At 45.2% G+C, this 22,210-nt stretch overlaps 1 protein-coding gene across 1 annotated transcript; it reads right to left on the bottom strand.

Annotated features, from left to right (window-relative positions):
* Positions 1-13,427: 13,427 nt before the first annotated feature.
* Positions 13,428-21,742, bottom strand: LOC144667690 (sperm microtubule associated protein 1-like). Its single transcript, XM_078529143.1, has 3 exons — positions 21,509-21,742; positions 17,814-17,913; positions 13,428-13,654 (listed from the first exon to the last, which is right to left on the bottom strand). The coding sequence occupies exons 1-3, from the start codon at positions 21,740-21,742 to the stop codon at positions 13,497-13,499; spliced, it is 492 nt and encodes a 163-aa protein (XP_078385269.1). The 3' UTR covers positions 13,428-13,496.
* Positions 21,743-22,210: the final 468 nt, after the last annotated feature.

The raw sequence follows: 22,210 nt of genomic DNA, 5'->3' as shown, positions 1-22,210 counted from the left end.
CCCCCCTCCCCTCCCCCCCTCCCCTCCCCCTCCCCCCTCCCCCCTCTCCCCCTCCCCCTCCCCCCCTCCCCCCTCCCCCCTCCCCCCCGCCCCCCTCCCCCCTCCCCCCTCCCCCTCCCCCTCTCCCTCTCCCCTCCCCCCCTCCCCCCCCCCCCTCCCCCCCCTCTCCCCTCTCCTCCCCTCCCCCTCTCCCCTCTCCCCTCCCCCTCTCTCCTCTCCCCCCTCTCTCCTCTCCCCCTCCCCCCTCTCTCCTCTCCCCCCCCCCTCTCTCCCTCCCCCCTCCCTCCCCCCCTCCCTCTCCCCCCCCTCCACTCCCCCCCTCCCTCTCCCCCCCCCTCCACTCCCCCCCTCCCTCCCCTTCCCCCCTCCTCCACTCCCCCCCCTCCCTCCACTCCCCCCCTCCTCCCCCCCTCCACTCCCCCCCCTCCCTCCACTCCCCCCCCTCCACTCCCCCCCCTCCACTCCCCCCCTCCCTCCCCCTCCACTCCCCCCCCTCCCTCCCTCTCCACTCCCCCCCCCTCCCTCTCCACTCCCCCCCCTCCCTCTCCACTCCCCCCCTCCCTCCCTCTCCACTCCCCCCCTCCCTCCCTCTCCACTCCCCCCCCTCCCTCCCTCTCCACTCCCCCCCCTCCCTCCCTCTCCACTCCCCCCCTCCCTCCCTCTCCACTCCCCCCCTCCCTCCCTCTCCACTCCCCCCCTCCCTCCCTCTCCACTCCCCCCCCTCCCTCCCTCTCCACTCCCCCCCTCCCTCCCTCTCCACTCCCCCCCCTCCCTCCCTCTCCACTCCCCCCCCTCCCTCCCTCTCCACTCCCCCCCCCTCCCTCCCTCTCCACTCCCCCCCCCCCCTCCCTCCCTCCCTCTCCACTCCCCCCCTCCCTCCCTCCCTCTCCACTCCCCCCCCCTCCCTCCCTCTCCACTCCCCCCCCCCTCCCTCCCTCTCCACTCCCCCCCCCCTCCCTCCCTCTCCACTCCCCCCCCCCTCCCTCCCTCTCCACTCCCCCCCCCTCCCTCTCCACTCCCCCTCTTCCCCTTCCTCCTCCACTTCCCTCCCTCTCCCCCATGTTTAAAGGGCTGACTTGTTGTTCTAGGCCTCAGCCTCGCTAATAAATGTACCAGTGCCTCCCACAGCAGCACCGCTCTCCCCGGGGTTATCTCCCCGTCCTCCCCCCCTCTCTCGCCAGAGGCACTCACCAGGTCCCCGCCGCCCATCTCGGCCCCGCAGATCCGTCAAAGTCTCCCCCGGATCCAGACGCCGCGGCTCCGAGTCTAGGAGGATGAAGCCGGAGAAGCCGCCGCCTCTGCTGCCCCCTGGGCTGGAGGATACCCAACCCGTGCAACTGCTGCTCAAAGATAAAGAAGTGCCAAACTTATCATGCTCCAAAAACTTTACTCCAGGGTTGTGAGACCCAGTGGACGCAGCATTGAGTTCAACCATTTTACATCATAATCTCAGCTTCAATTTTAGTTCGTTTCTTTCCTTATTCCTTCACTTTGCATTTGAACATAAGGAATAGGAGCAGGAGTAGCCATCAACCCCAGAGCCTGCTCAACCATTCAATAAGATCTTCTCCTCTCCTCACTGTCCAAGGGCCCAAACACTCCTTTCAAGTGAAGCAGCATTTCACTTGCACTTCCCTCAATTTAGTCTACTGCATCCGCTGCTCCCAATGCGGGTTCCTCTACATTGGTGAGACCAAACGCAGACTGGGTGACCGCTTTGCAGAACACCTTCGGTCTGTCCGCAAGCATGACCCGGCCCTCCCTGTCGCTTGCCATTTCAACACTCCACCCTGCTCTCATGCCCACATGTCCGTCCTTGGCCTGCTGTATTGTTCCTGTGAAGCTCAACGCAAACTGGAGGAACAGCACCTCATCTTCCGACTAGGCACTTTACAGCCTTCCGGACTGAATATTGAGTTCAACAACTTTAGATCATGAACTCTCTCCTCCATCCCCACCCCCTTTCCGATCCCCCTTTTTTCAAATAATTTATATAGAATTTTCTTTTCCCACCTATTTCCATTATTTTTAAATGTATTTCCATCCATTGTTTTATCTCTACCTTTTGGCCTATTTCGATCCCTTCCCCCACCCCCACCCCCACTAGGGCTATCTGTACCTTGCTCGTACCGCTTTCTACCCTTAATGTCACCTATTAGCACATTCCTTAGATAATATCACCACCTTCAACACCTCTTTGTTCTTTTGTCTATGACATCTTTTGCTATCTCCACCTATCACTGGCCCTCTATCCAGCTCTACTTGTCCCACCCGCCCCTTAAACCAGCTTATATTTCACCTCTTTTCTATTTTTCCTTAGTTCTGTTGAAGAGTCATACAGACTCGAAACGTTAACTGTGTTCCTCTCCGCAGATGCTATCAGACCTGCTGAGTTTTCCAGGTATTTTTATTTTTGTATTCAATAAGATCATCTGGCCTTAACTGCACTTTTCTGTATGTCCCCCATAACTCTTGACTGCTTGTCAATCAAAAATCTATCTAACTCAGCCTTGAATATATTCAATGATGCAGCTTCCACTGACCTCTGCTGAGAGGATTCCATAGGCACCACATCTGGGCACAATTTTTGTTTCTCTTTTTATTACCGTGAAATCTTTTGACATTTAATCTGCTCCCTCCACCCTATTACAGACCTTCCTTTACATTTTACAGCCCCGACCCCCCCATTTACACTTTCTATTTTTTCTCGGTTCTGATGAAGGGTGATCATCAACCTGAAACATTAACTCAGTTTCTCTCCACCGATGTTGCCTGACCTGTGTATTTCCAGCATCATATGTTTTAATTGCCATAAAAAGTGTCCAGGAGATTCTTCAGTTTCTGGAGACTTCAGAACAAGCCTGGAGAGTTGGTCACCCTCTAACAAGGCTCAGAAATCTCCCTCGCCCATCTTACAACTTGAACCATCTCTGGGATTTTCCTCCATGCCATTCTGCATGGAAAAAAAATCCCTGTGCTTGGTGCACAGGGCGTCAACTTGCACCTTCTTTTCATTTGTTCATGGGATGTGAACGTATTGCCCATCACCAATTGCCCTGGAGAAGGTGGTACTGACCTACTTGAACAGCTAAAGTCCATGTGGTGTAGGTACACCTACAGTGCTGTTAGGGAGGGAGTTCCAGGATTTTGACCCAGCAACAGTGAAGGAATGGCGATATATTTCCAAGTCATGATGGTGAGTGGCTTGGAGGGAAACTTCCAGTTGATGGCGTTCCCATCTGTCTGATACCCTTGTCCTGCTAGATGGTAGTGGTTGTGGGTTTGGAAGGTGCTGTCAAGGGGGTTTGGTGAATTCCTACAGTGCATCTTGTAGATGGTACACACTGCTGCCACTATATGTTGGTGGTGGAGAGAGTGAATGTTTGTGGAAGGGGTGCCAATCAGTTAGGCTGCTTTGTCCAGGATGGTGTCAAACTTTTTGAGTGTTGTGGGAGCTACACTCATCCAGGCAAGTGGAGAATATTCCATCACACTCCTGACTTGTGCCTTGTAGATGGTGGACAGGCTTCGAGGAGTCAGGAGGTGAGTTACTCATCACACGATTCCTAGCCTCTGACCTGCTCATGTAGTCACAGTATTTATATGGTTGGCCCAGTTCAGTTTCCGGTCAATGGTAACCCCCAATGATAGTGGGGGATTCAGCGATGGTAATGCTATTGAATGACATGGAGCAATGGTTACATTCTCTCTTGTTGGAGATGGTCATTGCCTGACACTTGTGTGGTGTGAATGTTACATGCCACTTGTCAGCCCAGGTCTTGCTGCATTTGGACATGGACTACTTCAGTATCTGAGGAGTCGCGAATGGTGCTGAACATTGTGCAATCATCAGCGAACATCCCCACTTCTGACCTTATGATGGAAGCAAGGTCATTGATAAAGCGGTTGAAGATGGTTGGACCAAGGACACTACCCTGATGAACTCCGGCAGTGATGTCCTGGAGCTGAGATGATTGACCTCCAACAAGCACAGCCATCTTCTTTGTGCTAGGTGTGACTCCAACCTGTGGAGAGTTTCCCCTGATTCCCATTGACCCCAGTTTTGCTAAGGCTCCTTGATGCCACACTCAGTCAAATGCTGCCTTGATGTCAAAGGCAGTCACTCTCACCTCACCTCAGGAGTTCAGCTCTTTTGTCCACGTTTGAACTAAGGCTGTGAAGAGATCAGGAGCCAAATGGCCCTGGCAGAACCCAAACTGAGCATCAGTGAGCAGGTTATTGCTAAGCAAGTGCCACTTAATAGTACTATTGATGACCCCTTCCATCACTTTACTGATGATCGAGAGTAGACTGATGGGGCGGTAATTGGCTGGGTTGAATTTGTCCTGCATTTGGTGTACAGGACATACCTGGGCAATTTTCCACAGTGTTGTAGCTGTACTGGAACAGCATGGCTAGGGTCGTGGAAAGTTCTGGAACACAATACTTCAATACTATTGCTGGAATATTGTCAGGGCCCATAGCCTTTGCGGTATCTAGTGCCTTCAGCCATTTCTTCATATCATGTGGTGTGAATCAAATTGGCTGAAGAATGGTATTTATGATGCTGAGGACCTCCAGAGGAGGCCAAGATGGATCATCCACTTGGCACTTCTGGCTGAAGATTCTTGCAAATGCTTCAGCCTTATTTTTTGCACTAATGTGCTGGGCTCCCCCATCATTGAGGATGGAATATTTGTGGAGCCTCCTCCACCAGTAGGTTGTTTAATCATCCACCACCATTCACGACTGGATGTGGCAGGACTGCAGAGCTTAAATCTGATCCGTTGGTTGTGGAATCGCTTAGCTCTGTCTATCATTTGCTGTTTATGTTGTTTGGCATGCAAGTAGTCCTGTGCTATAGCTTCACCAGGTTGACACCTCACTTCTAGATATGCCTGGTGCTGTTTTTGGTATGCCCTCCTGCATTCTTCATTAAACCAGGGTTGATCCCCTGGTTTGATGGTAATGGTAGAGTGGGGGATATGCTGGGCCACAGATTGTGGTTGAGTACAATTCTGCCGCTGCTGATGTTCTACAGCGCTTCATGGATGCCCACTTGAGTTGTTAAATTGGTTTGAAGTCTATCCCATTTATCATGATGGTGGTGCCACACAACACGATGGAGGGTATCCTAAATGTGAAGTCGGATCTTCATCTCCACAAGGACTGTGCAGTGGTTGCTCCTACTGTTAATGTCATGGACAAATGCATCTGCAGCAGGCAGGTTGGTGAGGATGAGGTCTAGGATGGTTTCCCCTTGTTGGATCTCTCAGCATCTGCTGTAGACCCAGTCTAGCCAGCTCAGTCTGTAGTGGTGCTACTGGGCCACTCTTTGTGTTGGACATTGAAGTCCCCTACCCAGAGTACATTCTGCACCCTTTCCACCTTCAGTGCTTCCTCTGAACGGCTTTCAACATGGAGGAGAACTGATTCATCATCTCGGGTGGGGGGGGTCACGCGGCGGGTGGTGCTGTGGGTGGTGGTACGTGGTAATGAGCTGGAGGTTTCCTTGCCCATGTTTGACCTGATGCTATGAGATTTTTGGGGTCTGGAGTCAATGTTGAGGACTCCCAGGGCAACTCTCTTCTGACTTGTAAACCACTGTACCACCGCCTCTGCTGGCTCTGTCCTGCCAGTGGGATGGACATACCCAGGGATGATGATGGTGATGTCTGGGACCATTGTCTGTAAAGTATGATTCCGTGAGTATGACTATGTCAGGCAGTTGCTTGACTAGCTTGAAAGGCAGCTCTCCCAATTTTGATGTTAGTAAGGAGGACTTTGCAGAGTCGACCGGGCTGAGTTTGACATTGTTGTTTCCAGTATCTAGGTCGATGCCGGGTGGGGTCCTTCCGGTTTCATTCATTTGAAACTTTCTAGCAGTATGATGGGCCATTTCACAGGGATTTAAGAGTCAGCTATGTTGTTGTGGATCTGGAGGCCAGGTAAGGACAGCAGATTTCCTTCCCTAAAGGGCATTAGTGAACCAGATGCGTTTTTATGACGATTGACAATGGTTTCATGGTCATCATCAGACTTTTAATTGGATTCAAATTTCACCATCTGCTGCGGTAGTATTCGAACCTGGGTCTACAGATCGTTACCCTGGGTCCCAGTGACAATACCACTGTGCCACTGCCTCCTTCATGTCATCTTCCACCTGATGTGCCATCTTGCCATTCAGTGAAAGAAAGACATTTCAATTGCATCTTTCACGACCACCAGACAGCCCAAAGCACTTTACAGTCAATGAAGTACATTTTGAAGTGTGGCTACTGTTGTAATGTAAGAAACATGGAAACATACACAGCAAGCTCTCACAAACAGCAATGAGATGATGACCAGATAAAGGATAGCATTCCATTAGCCTTCTCAATTACATGCTGTACCTGCATAGTAACTTTTTGTGACTCATGTACTAGAACACCCAGATCCCTCTGCACCTCAGAATTATGCAGCCCTTCTCCATTTAAGTAATACTCTGCTTTTTTGTTCTTTCTGCCAAAGTGAACAACTTCACATTTTCCCACATAACATTCCATTTGCCAGATCTTTGCCCACTCACTCAACTTACCTATATCCATCTGCAACCTCCTCATGTCCTCTTCACAACATACTTTCTTACCTATCTTTGTGTCATCTGCAAATTTAGCTACCATGTCTTCACTCCCCTCATCTAAGTCATTCATGTAAATTGTAAGAAATTGAGGGCCCAGTACCGTTCCCTGTGGGACTCCACTTGTCACACCCTGCCAATCAGACAAAGACCATACTCTCTGCTTCCTGCCAGCCAGCCAATCTTCTATCCATGCTAATATGTTACGCCCTACACCATGAGGTTTTATTTTTCGTAATAATCTTTGACGTGGCACCTTATCAAATGCCTACTAGAAATCCAAGTACAGTACGTCTACAGGCTCCCCTTTATCCATTGCGCATGTTACTCCTTCAAAAAATTCCAATAAATTGGTTCAACATTATTTTCCTTGAACAAAACCATGCTGACTCTCCCCTATTGCCTTGAGCTTTTCTAAGTGCCCAGCTATAACCTCCTTAATGATCAATTCTAATAACTTCCCCACGACAGACGTCAAGCTAACTGGCTATAGCTTCCTGTTTTCTGTCTCCCTCCCTTCTTGAATAGCGGGGTTATATTTGCTACATTCTGATGGCACCTTTTCAGAATCTAGCGAATTTTGGAAAATTAACACCAGCACATCAATTACCTCATTAGCACCTCTTTTAAGACCCTAGGATTTAGTCCGTCGGGACCTGGAGACTTGCCAGCCCACAGCTCCATCAGTTTGCTCAGTACCATTTCCCCAGTGATTTCAGTTTCACCAAGTTCCTTTCTCCCGTTCACCTCCTGATTTGCAGCTATTACTGGAATGTTTTTTGTATCCTCTATAGTGAACACTTGCCTGGATGAGTGCAGCTCCAACAACACTCAAGAAGTTCGACACCATCCATGGCAAAGTAGTCTGCATTGATTGGCACCCCATCCACAAATATTCACTCCCTCCACCACCGACACAGTGATGGCAGTGTGTACTATCTACAAATGCACTGCAGGAACTTACCAAGGCTCTTTAGAAAGCACCTTCCAAATCCATGACCACTACTATCTAGAAGGACAAGGGCAGCAGACACATGGGAACATTACCACTTGGAATTTCCCCTCCAAGCCACTCATCATCCTGACTTGGAAATATATCGCCATTCCTTCACTGTTGCTGGGTCAAAATTCCTGGAACTCTCTTCCTAACAGTGGTGTACCTACGCCACAGGGACTGCAGCGGTTCAAGAAGGTGGCTCACCACCACCTTCTCAAGGGAAATTAGGGATGAATGATAAATGCTGGCTTAGTCAGAGATGCCCATATCCCATGAATGAGTTAAAAAGGCTGGACTGATAAAAAAGGCCACTGCTGACCACATGAAGGTAACTCTAGAAGTTTCTGAGCATTTTATAAATGGATAAAAGGCTAACACATCAAACCCCTGGAATGTAACACTTCTTGCATTATATAAACATTCCATCCAAGCAAACACAAAGGATAGTAGGCAAGACGTCTGCACCAGCCAGCTATGGACAAAGGCAGAGCTATTTTTGACTCCTCATCTCCAATGTCGTGCTAATGGTTCTACAGTTACCTGCTCAAAACACAATGGGTTTTAACAAGGGGCCTTGTTAGCTGAACCTGAAACCACCCTGTCACATGATTGAGTTTTGAACGGTTTCAATTACTTAAATGATACAGCTTTCGTATTCCATCTTCAGTCTGCTGTTTAACATCTTGCTGGCAGGCCGCACGGAAGCAAGCTCTTGGACAGCTGGCCCCCATCTAACCTGACTCTGCCGGGAAGATTTTGTACTATCACCTACAGAACTGATTCAACCTCTGCATGCCTACTTCATCTTGGGACATCAACACCGCAGGAAAAGCAAATCTTACACCACCAGTCTTCAGACAGCCGAACTCGGTGAAAGAATTCCTCTTTGGACTTTGATTCTGGACTCTGGTCTCACATGAAACCATAATTGTTATTTTTATTGTGGTCTTTGCCCTAAACCCCTTTCTTTCCCTTATCCCTCTGTTATTTTATGAATGCAATAAAAGGGGTGGACATTGCGAAACCCCTTTCCCAAGTTGTGTGTGTGTGTGTGTATAAAATAAACCAACTCTCTTATTTTACCACATCTCGAGTTTGCTGTGAGGTTATTAGAGGATTAGACCATTCCAACTGAGGAGTTGGGGAAAAAACACCACCACTTATAAAGGAAGAAATCAAAAATACCTTTCTGTTTACAGATGGGTAGTGAGTGGAGAAATCAGGACTGTTTAAATTAATCCTCCTCTGGTCCGCAACGCAGGCCATAAAAGAAATGCTTGCATTTATACAGTGCTTTGCCACATTGTCAAAAACATGTCTAAGCACAGCTGTGTAAAATAAAGGCTTTTCAGGACCTCAGGACAATGTAGAGCACTTCACAGCCAAAGTACTTTTCCAAGTGTAATCACCGTTCTTCTGAAAGAAGGCACCTCTGATGGTGTAGCATTCCTTTAGAACTGCACTGAAATGTCAGCCGAAATTTTGTGTTCAAGCCTCCATGGTGGGACTTGAACTCACAACCTTCTAACTTAGAGGCAAAGACTCTCAGCTGACCTATAGACAGGTATGACAACTTTTTTTTGGTGGTATAGGTTGAGGGAGAAATATTGGCCATGACACCAGGAAAATGGCACCACATCTACCTGAAGAGACAGACAGAGAGTCAGTTTAATGTCTAAATTCTGTTGGCCTGAATTCTAAACCCAGGCCTTGAACCCACAACCATCTAACCCAGAAGTACACACGATTCAATGAGATCATGGCTGACGAGCATATTAATTCCATCTGCCTGCCTTAACTCAGTATCCTTTTATATCCTTGCCTAGCAAAAATTGTCCATTAACAATGGCAAACAGTGAAGTAGGGAAATCTAGTTACCCAGTCTAAAAGGTACTAAAACAAATGTGGGAGCTCTTCTGGCAGAGTTCATCTCCACATGTGACAGCCTTTTATTCCCAAATTGGAAATAATATGGCAGATATTAAATTGCCATGCTGTAAAGATTTTCATTTGCCAACCTTCTGCTTCAGTTGTGTCAGCAGCACAGACTAATACCCGTATTCTGCCAACATTTATATGGGTAGTGCAAGCTAAACCAGGCATGAACTGCTGAGATGGTAATCCTGATAATGAAAACTTTTAAATGGAAAGAATCTAAAGATGAATACTGAAGATTTCAAGTGATGGGGCCAAGGCTATTTCCTTTGGCAGCTTAGAAACATAGAAACTAAGAACAGGAGTAGGCCATTCGGCCCTTCGAGCCTTCTCCGCCATTCAATGTGATCATGACTGATCCTATATCTCAACTCCATATTCCCACTTTCTCTCCATACCCCTTGATGCCCTTAATATCCAAAAAAATTATCAATTTCTTTCTTGAATATACTCAGTGACCCGGCCTCCACAGCCTTCTGTGGTAGAGAATTTCACAGGTTGATCACCCTCTGAGTCTCTGAGTGAAGAAATCTTCCCTCATCTCAGTCCTAAATGGCCTGCTCCGTATCCCAAGACTGTGGCTCCTGGTTCGAGACTCCCCAACCAGGGGAAATATCCTCCCTGCATCTAGTCTGTCTAGACCTGTTAGAATTTTATACGTTTCAATCAGATCCCCTCTCATTCTTCTAAACTCTAGTGAATATAGGCCCAGTCGAACCAAACTCTCCTCATACCACAGTCCTGCCATCCCCGGTATCAGCCTAATGAACCTTTGCTGCACTCCATCTATGGCAAGTATATCCTTTCTTAGGTAGGGGGACCAAAACTGCACGCAATACTCCAGGCGTGGTCTCACCAAGGCCTTGTATAACTGTAGTAAGACATCCCTACTTCTGAACTCAAATCCTCTGGCAATGAAAGCCAACATATCATTTGCCTTCCTAATTGCTTGCTGCACCTGCCTGTTTACTTTCATTGACTGGTGTACAAAGACACCCAGATCCCTTTGTACATCCACATTTCCCAATATGTCACCATTTAAATAATACTCCGCCTTTCTGCCTTTGTTTTTCGCACCGAAGCATATAACTTCACATTTATCCACATTGTACTGCATCTGCCATGTGTTTGCCCACACACACTTGTCTAAATCTCCCTGAAGCCTCCTTGCATCCTCCTCATAACCCCGCCCAGTTTTGTGCCACCAGCAAACTTGGAAATATTGCATTTGGTTTCCTCATCCAGGTCATTTATATATATCGTGAATAGCTGGGGCCCAAGCTCTGATCCTTGTGGGACACCACTAGTCACCACCTGCCATCCCAAAAAAGACACACTTATTCCCACTCTCTGTTTCCGGTCTGTCAACCAATGCTCAATCCGTGCCAGTATATTACCCCAGATCCCATGTGCTTTAATTTTGTCCACTAGCCTCTTATGTGGGACCTAATCACCACATCCACTGGTTCTCCCTTATCTATTCTATTAGTTACATCCTCAAAACACTCCAGTAGATTATCACATAATCACACAGTGCAGAAGAGGCCCTTCGGCCCATTGAGTCTGCACCGACATGTGAGAAACACCTGACCTACCTACCTAATCCCATTTACCAGCACGTGGCCCATAGCCTTGAATGTTATGACGTGCCAAGTGCTCATCCGGGTACTTTTTAAAGGATGTGAGGCAACCCGCCTCCACCACCCTCCCAGGCAGTGCATTCCAGACCGTCACCACCCTCTGGGTAAAAAAATTTTCCTCACATCCCCCCTAAACCTCCTGCCCCTCACCTTGAACTTATGTCCCCTTGTGACTGACCCTTCAACTAAGGGGAACAGCTGCTCCCTATCCACCCTGTCCATGCCCCTCATAATCTTGTACACATCAGTCAGGTCACCCCTCAGTCTTCTCTGCTCCATCGAAAACAATCCAAGTCTATCCAACCTCTCTTCATAACTTTAATGTTTCATCCCAGGCAACATCCTGGTGAATCTCCTCTGCAACCCCTCCAGTGTAATCACATCCTTCCTATAATATGGCGACCAGAACTGCACACAGTACTCCAGCTGTGGCCTCACCAAGGTTCTATACAATTCCAACATGACCTCCCTACCTTTGTAATCTATGCCTCGACTGGTAAAGGCAAGTGTCCCATATGCCTTTTTCACCACCCCACTAACATGCCCCTCTGCCTTCAGAGATCTATGGACACACACGCCAAGGTCCCTTTGTTCCTCAGAACTTCCTAGTGTCATGCCGTTTATTGAATACTTCCTTGTCAAATTACTCCTTCCAAAGTGTATCACCTCACATTTTTCAGGGTTAAATTCCACCTGCCACTTATCTGCCCATTTGACCATCCTGCCTATATCTTCCTGTAGCCCAAGACACTCAATCTCACTATTAACCACCCCAGCCAATCTTTGTGTAATCTGCAAATTTACTAATCCTATCCCCCACATAGTCATCTATGTCGTTTATATAAATGACAAATAATAGGGGACCGAGCACAGATCCCTGTGGTATGCCACTGGACACTGGCTTCCAGTCACTCAAGCATCCTTCTGTCATCACCTCCTGTCTCCTACAAATAAGCCAATTTTGAATCCACCTTATCAAATTTCCCTGTATCCCATGGTTAGTTAAGGGTGATTTCCCTTTCATAAACCTATGCTGACTTTGTCTAATCCCGTTAATGCTTTCCAAGTGTTCTGTTACCACGTCTTTTATAATAAACTCTAGCATTTTCCCCACTACTGATGTTAGGCTAACTGGTCTGTAATTCTCTGTTTTTCTCTCCCTCCTTTTTTAAATAGTGGGTTTACAATCTGTAGGAACTGTTCCAGAGTCAATAGAATTTTGCAAGATGACCACCAATGCCACTTCCTTTAGTACTCTGGGATGTGGATTATCAGGCCCTGGGGATTTTTCAGCCTTTAACCCCATTAATTTCTTGAGCACCATTTTTTTACTAATACTGATTTTCTTCAATTCCTCCCTCTCACTAGACCCTTGGTTCCCTAACATTTCTGGGAAATTATTTATGTCCTCCTTCGTTCCATTGTGGTATTGTCCTTGGAAAGAAAGATTGTTGATACACTGTCTTGGAAACAAATGGTCTTTGCAGTTTGTGTGCATGGCTCCCTCACAATCTGTCATTGCCGGAGGGCACCAGGTACTAGTTTCTGTCAATTCCCACCAGTCCATTGCAAGTTTTATAGAACACAGTCAGTCTATTTTTACCCCTCCTTTGCTATAGTGATTCCCATTCCAAATCTTTGATCCAGGATGTGACACTGGTATATTTTTCATACTGATTTGTGCAGATTGTTTTTGGATCCCTTCAATCTTGTATCTTATGCCATATAAGCATCCCAGACACAACTTGCGTACCCCAGGATTGGACGAGCAAATGTCTGATATTTTTGTTGCAATACCAAAGATTCCTCCTCAGGAATCCAAGAACCACTTGCCTTGGATGTCACCACCAAACATGGAATTCCTATTGAAGACTCTCTCTATGTTAACGCTAGTTATGCACTCTGAAATTGAATAGAACTGTTCAAAGCAAGAAGTTCTCCCTACAGAAATAAAATATCAAATACAGGATAAATGGCGAGCTGAAAATATACAGTTGCAAAGTTCTGCCCCCATGCACATGCTTTTATTTTAGGATCTAAGGAGATATATCCGATCATACACAACATATTGTTTACACAGACAGATTATTCTTGATCATCACAGAATTATCACATTCAATTTGTTTCTCTAAGAGAAGTGACTTCCTTGAAATTCCAACTTCTTAAAATGTAGCAATTGAAGTATTGATTTTTCAACCTGCCAAACTGTCCAACATCATCAATGGTCCTTGTAAAAAGTAATCCCTCCTGCTGATGTTAAAATTAATGACTTAAGACTTTGCAGTCCTCTGTCTTTGCACATGTGCTAATGCAACGGGAGACAGCTGGTCTCCCCGAAAATGGAAGGTTTTTGTCTCAGGCTGGGTGTGTTTCTTCTGAATCCAAACCTTCCGTTGTATCCGTCCATCGGTTTGAGATTTGCCAAAAATCCTCTGTGACCGACTATTTGATCACGTGAGTGACCTGCAACATCAATACACACAGAATAAAACCAAATCTCTTCTTGAGTTTCACGTAGAACCTACGGCCATTTAACCCAACTGGTTAGTATTGCCAGTATTTATTCTGGACTAAAGTCTCCTCCCATTTAAATCTCCCGATCATCCTTGGTTTCATTCTCTCTCGTGTGTGCATCAAGCCTCCCCGTAACTGTGTCAATGCTACCTAAACATGAGAAACAAAAGAAATGGGAACCGGAGTAGACCATTCTCTTTCATGAGAATGCCAAATTTGGCCAACCTCCTCCTTAAAATATTTTCCAGGGATTTTCTCCCTTACCTGAGTATCAATTATAAAGGCAGTGATCTTGGAAATATAAAATTTGCTTTTCTTCTGACACTTTATTGCACATCATGAATAATTACATTATTAATTTTATTGAGCAGCATGCAGCAGGATTATTTCTCCAGCCAAATGCACTAAGTGAAAGCTAGCTACAAATCTGATGCACAAAATCAAACCTAGTTACTTACAGAATGGCTAGACTCCAGGTGTGATGGTTGGGGGGAATGGCCCAATCATCTCCATTCTGGCCAGATTATGTCACCAGTTGCCACCAAAATGGAGCCTTTAGTATTGGGTGTGAGGGCACATGTCTGTAAGGATGCAATAAAGGCATCTATGATTTTCTACCAGTAAGAGAAGCAGCGCCCAACCATTCCGATGGGCAAAAGTCCTCCCCCAGTGCTTTGACAGTGCGTCATGGGAGTAGGGGAGGACTCAGAGAAGAGATCCCCAAGAAGAGGTAAACGCCCAGGATGAAAGACCAATCATCGAGGGACAGGACTGGGGGGGGAGGGGGAGGGGGCGGTGGGTCAACCTCAAGACGCAGAAGAGGTCGGGAGCGGAAGGAGGACATGGTGACTGTCTGTGGCCCAGGGCCCTTCCCCTCCTTTAGGATTTAGAGAAGAGGTCGGGAGGAGAAGGGCCCAGGCCAGGGCCACAGACAACTTGGTCAGGCGGGGTCAGGAGGAGGGGGGACGGCCTTTCCAAGATGGTGGGGAGTCTGGCCAGCGGGGGAGTTAAATTAAAATGTAGGTGCTTAGCTAAAAGCTTCACTCAACTCTGAAATCCAAGCAGGAGACACAGCACCACCCAACCACCGACAAGTCTTCAAGCCCAGTCACCAGGTGCGAGACAAGGGCACGTTCAACTGTCAGAACAATAGCAATCATTGTCCAACTAGCCTGTCAATCGGGATGGTGTCCATGGTGCCCGAGAGCCGGGGCCATGGTCATTTGGTGGGTGCCAGACCGACAAGCTATCATTTTCCGATAATTTTGATGCGCAAACACTTCCACTCTTGCCTTTGTGGGGTTTTTCCTGCGAATTCCCAAGGGGTTCGCGAACCACAGTTTGGGAACCACTGGTTTATTGTGATTCAGATGTGCACCATTCCATAATTTTCTGCTCCTGTTTCAGATTTCCAGCATTTTAGAATCCCTGAATATTTTTACTCCAGAATTTGTTTTGTCTCTATTTTAAGCACTTCAGGTGACATAATGTTTATGTTGGCCTGGGGGCATGTGTTCCAAATTCTCACAACCCTTTTTGTTTTTAAGAGGGTTTTCCTGAAATTTTCCTATTATTAGTTTTGCTCAACTTCTAAATTGCAACCTTGAGAGCAAGGCCATTCTGGAGCACTATTAGGCTGTTATTGGTGCTCCTACTGAATGGACTAATGGACCGATTTTGGGATCTTCCTGTTCTCTATGACTCAGATTTACACTGGATTGTGTTATCCATTGAACCTTCAAAGGAAGAAATTTTTGACAAGACTTGACCAATTAGTGGCAGTGCTCGGAGCTGCCAGTGCAGTAAGTGCTGGGCTTTGTCAGTTGTTCATTGTTTCTCAGTGCAATTTTTCCTGGGTCATTCTAAGCTCCAAACAATCATCAGGGTCAAAAACCATGAAATAAACATCTGTTATCTCCAGCTGCTTATCTCACCTCATTTACAAAAGTAAAAGTCCTTTCAATGTCTTTGCATGTCAACGTGTTTCCAAAAAGGTGATGCAGCACCTGACAGAAGCAGATAACTAGACATGTCATGGGACAATGATAATCAGACACAAGCTGTTGCTATGTCATGTTGCTAGGCACCAAATAACCTCGCGTGTCATTGAATTCAATGGTGATTATCCAAGCTCACTGGGAATGATCAACATGGCACTAATGTGTACATTTGGATTCTGTCTTTGCTGAAAGCAAAGGTATTTTGTCTTTCCCACTAGTATTCTTAATCTGAGAATGCAATTCTTCTGTAATCAGCTACAGGTTGTTTTTCTGTGATGTTGCAGTAATTAGATCCTCTCATGCTGTGCTCATCTCACTACAGAACATCACAAAGAAATGTTTTAAAAGTCCCTAGGTATCCACAATTCTTCATCATGAGGGGTTTTTAGTGCTGGAGCGAAGGTTGCTAGTGTTGCGAAGTTAAATACTTTCCATTTCAACCTACCAGTACCAGCACCCAAGTTTAGAGCTTTGATCATATCTGCCATGTTGGAGGTTCTTTAGGAACTCTTCTGTGTAGATGTTACCTGTGAATGAAGTGACAAAGTACTTCTGTGTCATGAGCTGTAGAGGAAGTTCATTTCTTTGGGAAAGCAACAGCTTGTACTTTTGGTTATTTTGCGGTTACCATCTCAACATCCCAGACTTCAGAAAAGCTTGGGGAAAATTCCTACTACAGAAAATGATTTAAACTGGTTCTTAATTTGATTTCATTGGACAAAAGCTTCCAGGTGGGAGAAACCGAACATTGGAAGGTAATAAGCAAAATACTGCAGATGCTGGAAATCTGAAATAAAATCAGAAAATGTTGGAAATACCCAGCAGATCAGACAGCATCTGTGGAGAGAGAAGCAGTTGTTACCATTTCAAGTCCATAATCTTTCATCAAAACTGCAGCTACTGCTAAATAAGCTTTCTTTTCTGTATTCCAACTGCACTCCATCAGCCCTATTCACACTCTTGTGAAAATAATTGCAAACCTGTCCTGATTATTGCAAATGGTTTGAATCAAGATGCTGATCATCTTTTTTTTAATGCAGTTGTAGCCTCTTCAGCCTTGTCCCCAGCTGAGAGTACCTTTGACCCAACAGTATTTTAATTATGGATTCCATAAGAGAAGTAAAACATAGGTTAGTCAGCACCTGTAACATAGATACAGTCAGTTAACATTTTGGTGGGGCCCTTTGTCAGATGTTTTCTGAACTCGCTATGTTAAAGTAATTAGCTAGCTGCCAGGAATCTGAAAGATGATCTCTTTCACCATGGTCATTTAAAATTACTCTTTCAGTTGGTGGATAAATGTTGCTAAGTTTTACAAATTTGAGGGTTTTTAAAATTGTATTGTTGTCATATCTATGCGACAAAGGTATCTTGAAAGGTCGCCCAGCTAGATAACTCATTAATTTTGAAAGCCCTCATCCTTGCAGCCACAGTTTTCCCTCATTCTGACTGTGGTAAAATCAAGTCTCATTGTACTGTCCATGAATGGACCACAAATCACGCAACTCCTCACTTCTTTGGTCTTCCCGTCCGCTTACAACCTGCCATTCAAACATTAACTTACCTAGGAATCACTACATGGAAAAGAGGACCACGGTCCATCTAGTTCACCTTCTGCCATCCTTCTAGTCGCATGATATAACAACAATGGAGTTATTCACTAATCATAGCAAACTTGGCACCAACTAGACACCACTTACTGATTTACCTCATTATCTGCCTGACGTTTTCATCCTTTCTGGTATCTTGCAATTTGTATTGTGGTCCTTTAGTCAAGTTTCTCAACACAAGAACCTCCTATTTTAACAGATAAATCAGGATAATGTCTCTGGGATTGCACCCAAAATTCCTGCACTATCTGGGTGGACAGGAACTAAGGGAGAGTCAGATGTTGCTGCTTGAAGGTAGGCACCTCTTTGATTTGCCTTGGATCTAACCCTTATTTGTAAAATCTTTTGTTCTAGATCAAACAATGAGTAGTTTCAACCTTTGGGACTAATGCTTCCAATGCTTCTGCCCCTTTTGAAATATCTGATCTATATTGAAAACAGAATCAATAAATATTACATCAGAACTATTTTTGTTCAAAAGTATTTAAAACTACGTACCTGCTCCATATACATTTCTCTTGGTGAGGTATCTTTGAGCTGGTCCATATTTATAAAAATAGTCCACAAGCCAGCCACTGCTTGATGTCCCACCATGATCCTAACAAAGATTATTTACTGGTCAAATTGACTTAATGAGTTGAAATAGTAAAGTAAATAGCCTGCTGTGTCTCTTCTAACTTTAACTTTTTTTTATTCTTCATCTTCCCTTCCCCCTGCCCCCAATTTCAAGTCCACACCACCTCCATCTCCCCATTGTCTCCTAACAATGTTGGGTAATGTTCCAGAGGTGTTACTTTCCCTTCTGTTTCCTGTTCAAGTGAGCATTTTTTATCCAGTGCCCTAAGAATGAGCATTAATTGGCTCTGTCCTTTAGGTGAATCCAAACTGAGGCTGATTCTATCTTCACCCTAAGACCAGACACACATGCTTTCCACTGTACAGTGATCAGGAATGGAAAACAATATTGACATTTTTCTTAATCTGCCCATCCTTAATACCATCCCCTCCTCAGGTCAACAAACACAGCACAGGCTACGAATCAAACCTGAGAGCTACTTGGTGTGCATGGCTCAGTTTCATATAAGGAAGTAGACTGAACATCTAAATCGTTGAGGAAGTTTTTAATATTCACCCTAATATGTTTAATTGCAACTTGATGCTGGGGTCAGAAGCAAAACTGAGCTCTCACATTCATGTTTTTATTCCACCATGAAGTAGTTGCAATTGTGTGTTCAATGGTATTTTCACCTCAGCATAAACCATATGCAATCGAGAAACATTTACAGAGCAAAGATGATGGGGTATGGTCGGTACACTGCATTTGAATCTATTCCACAGACATGAGATGAACTCTCCCTGCTGACTGGAAGGGTCCCATTTACAGTGAGCCTGACCTGTTCCATTTGATAGCATTTCAAATGCATTTAATAGAAATAAAGGAAAATGATTAAATTGACTGCTGAGATTCTGTGAGAAAATCTGAAGCCAAGTTTGTTCATTGGCTCAGAGGCTACAGAAATTGAACAGCTGAGTCACACAGCATAGACAACTCACAGTTTTCTTCCTGGCTTGTCCTGAGGCTGGTGACAAGGGATGTTAAAATAAGCTTCAACATCATGAATTAAGAAGGGTGAAAATCAGCCAGGAATCTACCCAACAAACCAAGCTTGAAACGTGTATGTGTGGACATAATGTGAGGAGCATGATGGTTATATTACAAGACTAGTAATCCAACGGCCTGGACTAATTCAGAGACATGAGGCCAGATGCAAACTCATTCAAAATCCATCCAATTGCATGGAGTTAAAATCAGGCATGAGAGTTCAAATCCCGAAATGACAACTGGGAATTTTAAATTTTAAATTTGGTGAATTAAATACATCTGGAATAAAAAGCTAGGATCAATAATGGTGACCATGGAACAGCTGGGATTGTTGCAAAAATCCATCTGATTTACTAATGTCCTTTAGGAAAGGAAATCTATTGTCCTCACTTGCTGGCCTATATGTGACTCCAGACCCACAGCAATGTGTTTCACTCTTAACTGTCCTCGGAACCAGCCTAGCGAGTCACTCAGTTGTTTAGGGATGGGCTGCTTTTGTCAGTGTCTCCAACGGCTTGTTATTGATTAATTTTAAAAAATGGATATTTGGCCTTGACTGCGATACCCCTCCCCAACTGCTTTATAGGCTACATATTCTCTTGGCTCATCCATCAATAATGGTATGGTATACTATGCACACTCTGCCCAAAGGCAGGTCTTTGGCTCATTGTCTGCTGATGCTTCATCCTAAACCATTTTATTGGCAGTTTTTTTTTGTCATTGGTCATTTGCCTTTGCCTTCCACTCTCAGGGGCAGGGCGGGGAGACAGCTCCCAAGTCTACCTCAGCCGGTACCAGAATCGAACCCACACTGTTGATGGCCATTTGATTAATCATCAGAACAAGACCATTGCTGTACAATCATACCCTTAGGAGAGAAAAAAAAGACACATGAGGCTTGGTGCAGTGGGTTCTAATTGAGTACAAACTAACCAAGAGAAAAAGGAAAAGACAGGGAAACCAAGAGAAAAAAACAGAAACAAACAATCAAAAAAACAGCAGAAAGCCATCTTAAACACAAAGCAAAAAAATAAACAGCAACCAGACAACAGGGGCAACAGAGACAAGGGCAGAAGTAAGAAAGCCAAACAGAAACATAGAAAGATTCATAACACAGAATGAGGCCATTCAGCCCATCATATCCATGCCAACTGAAAAAGAACTATCCAGTCTAATCCCATCTTCCAGCTCTTGGTCCCTAGTCCTGCAGATTAATTGGATTCACCTCAAGCGAATATCCAAGTTTTTTTAAAAATGAAATAATTATTTTTTGGATACCACCCTTTCGGGCAGTGAGTTCCAGATCCATCACCCTCTCTTTGGGTGAAAAATTATTCAACTCCACTCTAATCACTATTTCTAGGAAGAGCAGGGGAGTTATCCCTGGTGTCCTGGCCAACATTTATCCCTCAATTAACATCACAAAAAGTCTTATCACATTACTGTTTGTGGGAGTTTGCTGAGAGCAAATTAGCAGCTGCGTTTTGTACATAATGACTGCACTTCAAAAATTATTTCATTAGCTGTAAAGTTCTTTGAGAAATCCAGTGGCACTATATAAATGCAAGCCTTTCTTTCTTCTTTCTTTTAATCTTTCTACCAATTATATTAAGTCTTTCCCAGCTGGTTATTGACATCTGCTCATGGAAATATGTCCTTCCTATCCACTTTATCCATGCTCCTCATATAAGGTTAAATGTAAATACATTCTAATAAGACCATAAGACGTAGGAGCAGAAGTAGGCCATTCGGCCCATTGAGTCTGCTTCACCATTCAATGAGATCAAGGCTGACCTGATAATCCTCAACTCCACTTTCCTTTTCCCCATACCCCTTGATTCCCTTACTGATTAAAAATCTGTCTATCTCAGCCTTGAATATACTTAATGACCCAGCCTCTACAGCTCTCTGCGATAAAGAATTCCACAGATTGACTACCCTCTGAGAAAAGAAATTCCTCCTCATCTCTGTCTTAAATGGGTGACCCCTTACTATGAGATTATGCCCTCTGGTCCTAGGCTCACCCACAAGGGGAAACAACCTCTCAGCATCTATCCAGTCAAGCCCCCTAAGAATCTTAAATGTTTCAATAAGGTCGCATCTCACTCTTCTAAACTCCATTGAGTACAGGCCCAACCTACTCAACCTCTCCTCATAAGAAAATCCCTCCTTACCTGGGATCAACCTAGTGAACCTTCTCTGGACTGCCTCCAATGCCAGTGTATCTTTCCTTAGTTAAGGGGACCAAAATTGTTATCATGCCTAAATCATGAGGCATTACGATTCTGTAGCTGCTCCTACAGAAAAATCTCTCTCCGTTGATTAGATATTTCTTTTTCTCAATAATAAGCAATGAAGCCAAATAAAACAATCAACAATAGGTTAAGAAAATGACAACAATGTGGTCTCTGACTGGACACTTATTATGAAAAACTTCCACATCACCAGCTATGGGAGGTGTGGTGCCTCTCATTGGGTTGTATTTTCACTGTGTAGTCAACTGGCCATAAATCGGTTTTACTCGCCAGGTGGGTGAACGGACATCACGTCCAAGCAGCACGATCGTTACAAAGTGCAAACCCGGAGGTACCTGGTTGGTCCTCTTGAGAAGCTTTTTCATTTCCCTGCTATGAAAGTTGAGCTTAGTCTGAGGATCAGCTTGGGCGTTGTAAGGCGGAATAACATCGCACAGTTTGGGATTGACTTTGCCGTATCCCTTGGCGTTGGAGTCGACGGCCACACCATCCAAGATGAAACCTCTTTCTCTTTTGAAGTAGTCATAATCTAGGCAACAGGCCTCAGGAGGACAGGAAATATTGCTCATGGTTATAGCACTGGTTCAGATATGAACCCAATCCTGCAAACCAGATATAACCATCCCAAGCCTAGCTATTAATGTCACAGGGCTCACTGTTACGTTTCCATTAAATATAACGCTTAATATGCAACTGGCGTTATTTCAACCGGCAATCTCGGTGTAAATGAAATACAACCGCAGTTTTGAACTGAACATCTATCCATAACACTGAAGCTACCATTAGTTTGCATTGTTTTAAGATTCACGGTCTCCACTGTGATTTACTGATTTAGTGTGACCATCAATTGTATTTATTGTGCACCTACTGTGAAACCTCCCTGTTGGAAGACTATGGAGGGAAATCTTACTAAGTACTTTTCCATCAACACAGGTAGGTCTACGGCAACAGAAAAAGATTGGCAGCACCCAGAGTTAGAGGCGTAGGGGTCAACTGGCGACTGGTAACAATATGGTGGAAGCGGGAAGTGATCAATA

Source organism: Cetorhinus maximus, chromosome 25 (assembly GCF_964194155.1).
Source record: "Cetorhinus maximus chromosome 25, sCetMax3.hap1.1, whole genome shotgun sequence".
Taxonomy (NCBI): Eukaryota; Metazoa; Chordata; class Chondrichthyes; order Lamniformes; family Cetorhinidae; genus Cetorhinus; species Cetorhinus maximus.
Note: the sequence above shows the minus strand (reverse complement) of the source record. Positions and strands in the feature narration are given on the sequence as shown.